Raw genomic sequence first — 3895 nt, 5'->3', positions numbered from 1 at the left:
ACAGAATTAGAAACAGGAAACCCATGGCCATGTGTTTTACCCAATTATCATATTCATCTAGCATAATTACTGTAGATGAGAAGCTACTTTATTTTATATACTAGATTCCAATGTTTGAGCAGGATACAAGTTGGTACTTGGTAAACTAAAATAGTAAAATTTAGGTTAATAAGTTCCACAAAACTTGTAACTCAGGCATGGCGAGGGCCGGGTGGTTAACGGGGTGCATCAATGCAAAGTTTAGGGGATGCACAATGGGTGGAACATAGATAGATAGATAGATAGATAGATAGATAGATAGATAGATAGATAGATATACATACTAAAAGAAGACACAATACCCATTACAATTAGCTCTAATGAAGAGGATGAGGTGGATGTGGCTAGAATAGATGGGTGAATGGGATATATAAGCTATTGGTTTGGGCATGGTGGATTCCTCATTGGGTCATGGAGTGTGGTGGTGAGATATGTCAGAATGCATTTGGTGGTGAAGCATGTTTTTATGTATCAGATGGTTTTGTTAGGGTGGTATTCTTCCTCAAGACCATTAAATCTTCCACTTGGTTAGGATTTATAATGAAACTCTTACTGTTTAGTTCCTTCGCTGCAGTGACCCAGATGTACAACTGGCTAAATGTTCCTGTTTTAATGCATAATTACCATGTAAGCTTTCTTTTAAAGAAATTATTTCAGTAAGTAGAAAAAGAGATGTACATGAGAGGATGTACACAGATTTGAATGGATATAGCCATGCTATTAGAAAATTTTTTGTTGTTTTGGTTGTTTTAAGAAACTGCTGTGATTAAGATTTCATAATGAGGGTAAAAAGGCATTTATATTCAAATATTTTTTAGTTGAAAAGACAAATGAGGACCTGAATTAGCTAAGGCGTCAGGTGCAGAGATTCCCAAAACAGCTCAGGCTGTTTTTAAAAAACAGCCAAAGTGAACTTCCTACTAGTGCCTTCACAGTTTCCTTGTGACCTGACCTGAAATGTTAGGGGATGTAGGCCCCTGGTCCCTACCTATTTGTTCTTTCTGCCTTAATAAAATGTCTCAGCTTTAAAGGAATAAGAGAATATTATCATAGTATATAACCTGGATCTTAACAGATGATATCTCTGTTATTTTGAGATGACTTGTTCAGCTCCAGTTCTGCTTCTCTGCTATCAAAGTCATAGCTTTTGAATAAAATCCAAAACTGAAGTGGAATTGTTCTAATGTGATGGGCCATATTAAATCATTTCTTACTACTTCAACCACCCATTCAGGTTCAGGTCTTACCTACCAAAAAAATCAGGTTCAGGTTCAGGTTTGTCTACACTGGTTTTACCATGAATTCATGGTAGCAGGGAGACTAAGATGCCTAGGATGAAACTTTAGGTTATAGTGTGTCAACACTGGTTTTACATTATCGAAGTTTGCAACCTTGTTCTAGTCTCTAAAACTGCTTAAGGACTTGTGGACTTATGGAGTTTAATATGCCTGTTTTGCTTTCAACCAGTTATGGAAGGTCCCTCTTAAATCAGCTCATGCAGCCCTTATGGATATCAGATCAGGAGGACTCCCCTGGTGGTGGAACTGGATGGAACGACAACTTCCAGGATATCAATTCTTTGAAAGCCAAACAATTCCTGCAAAGAATGGTCTAACACCATCCAAGCGCATTTCAGAGCACAGTCCGCAACCACAATCAAGTAACTACAAGCAAGGAATGTTTGGCTTTGAGAACCTTGAGGCCCTTACACCAAGATCTTCAAAATCATCCATGCCCACAAGAACGAAACTTAGACCAACTCTATCAAGCCGAGCCCTACAAACAAGTAGCTCCACCCCAGTGAAGCATCCAAAGCAAAGAACAAGTGCAGCTGAAGTTTATACATTGAGAGATGATGAGAGCCTCACAAGCTGCCCGCCATTTTCCATGCCCAATTACATGGCACCAACAATTTCTGCTAAATCAAAAGTGAGAACTCTTAGCAATCTCAAAAAAGGGTCACCAACTCCAAGTCAAGAAGCAAAGAGACAACTATCTTTTCCTTTAACCTGAAGCATTGGATCTCTGAGGTGGAACAAGGGCTCTCTGTTCTCAGACAAGGATTCCATGTCTCAAAGGATATCAGGGAAGCATAAGTCTACCCCTTCAATAGGTAATCTGAGTGTGGATTCCACCATATCTTTGCCTGTTGGAGTTGGAAGGAAGCCATTCAAGTGAATTTGTGTGATTTTTCTATCTTTAGTCTTATATTTCTTTTTCTATTTTATTCTTTTTTTCTTCTTTGGTGGGCGTTTTGCTTGAGATGTTTAAACTAAATTCTTGTATAATTAGTGCTTGTATCAGAACTAATAAAACAACATTAGGGAGTGATAAATTGAATACAAAGATCCTCACTGTTAAATTGTACTGATGTTTTTCCTCTGTCTTATTGCCTGTATAGCTTGAAATTCCCTCTCCTTACTTTTATGAAACTCCCATATTTTCACTATTGAAATGAACAAGGGACTAAGGGAGCAAAACACTGATTCCATCAAGTTTCTTTAGGCTGCATTTGTTTGCAATGCAGATCAAAACCACGTACAAATTTTGCACCCAGTTCAGTTTTTTGTTTGTGACTATAATTCACACTTATGCCTGATGCAAAACTTGCACTTTTTGTCTCATTTCATTCATTAACAGTGCAAATTTTGCATATGAAAACTGATGCATTTCACCATTTCCTCCTACCTTAATTCTCTCATGTAAAGTGGGGACCTCATCAATTTGCTTCCAATCTTACTCCCCTAATATGGTGCAAATACAAGGTTTAGAAATACCATATAGGAGGTTTTGCACTGTACATATTTGTATTTGCACTCTTCCCAAACTGAGTCTAAATAAATTTCTCCCCCCCTCAAACCACATCATTTCACTTTTTACAAACAAACAAAACAAAGTCAAATCAAAAGCAAAAATAAACAAAGATTTATAGTCGATTCATTTGTACTATCAGCCCTATATATTTACACCAGTTAAAATGAAATTTGCAGCAACCAAATGGAACTTAAGTATCTTAACACTACTTCACAATGACATTCGTACTATAATAAAGTATAAGTCACTGAAGAAAACTTACACTGTCATAATAGAATCAAATGAAAACGGATGATATTTTCATAAATAGTGAATGGGGAAGATGATAGGGCTCAGTTTCATAAGAGTACAAATACAAATATATACAGTGCAAATAAAAACCATATACAAGGGTTTTGTGTTGTTTGTATTTGTATTTGCACTCTTCCCAAACTAAGCCTAAAAGTTATGGATGTTGTGAAAATAGTAGCAATCTGAAATTATTAGTTCCTACTGGTGCAACAAAATGAACCAAATGAAGCAAAAGGAACAATAATACCTGATTTTCCATGGCAAATGAAATACAGACCAACCCTGAGCAAAAAAAAAGGCACCATATCTTTATTGAGTAATATAGATTAATAATTATGAAATCAGTAATAATAATAAGTATATTATTAATAATTTCTAATAATATATTCTTATTATGTGTGTATTGATTTTGAAATCAGTAATATTAAATTATTATTATTATTATTATGAAATAATTAATTTGCTATAATTATGATTTCTAGTTAATTCCTGAAATAATAATTGCTTTTATATTTTTTTTAGTTTAACAATAATGGATAATTGAAAGTTTATAATTTAACTTTAACCAAACGAAATATTTATTAGAGAATAATAATAGTATTAATTATAATTAATAATAATAATAATAGTAATAATAATAATAATAATAATAATAATAATAATAATAATAATAATAATAATAATAATAATAATAATAATAATAATAATAATAATAATAATAATGTAAATAAGTAACACTAATTATTAATAG

The 3895-nt window shown here is 33.8% G+C and overlaps 1 protein-coding gene across 1 annotated transcript; it reads left to right on the top strand.

Moving 5' to 3' along the window:
- The first annotated feature begins 450 nt into the window (after nucleotides 1-450).
- Nucleotides 451-2217, top strand: LOC148803207 (protein IQ-DOMAIN 13-like). Its single transcript, XM_088894545.1, has 3 exons — nucleotides 451-666; nucleotides 1507-1968; nucleotides 2080-2217. The coding sequence occupies exons 1-3, from the start codon at nucleotides 451-453 to the stop codon at nucleotides 2215-2217; spliced, it is 816 nt and encodes a 271-aa protein (XP_088750671.1).
- Nucleotides 2218-3895: the final 1678 nt, after the last annotated feature.

This window comes from Nelumbo nucifera, chromosome 1, assembly GCF_055504915.1.
Source record: "Nelumbo nucifera cultivar China Antique chromosome 1, China Antique-T2T, whole genome shotgun sequence".
In the NCBI taxonomy this organism is placed as follows: Eukaryota; Viridiplantae; Streptophyta; class Magnoliopsida; order Proteales; family Nelumbonaceae; genus Nelumbo; species Nelumbo nucifera.
Note: the sequence above shows the minus strand (reverse complement) of the source record. Positions and strands in the feature narration are given on the sequence as shown.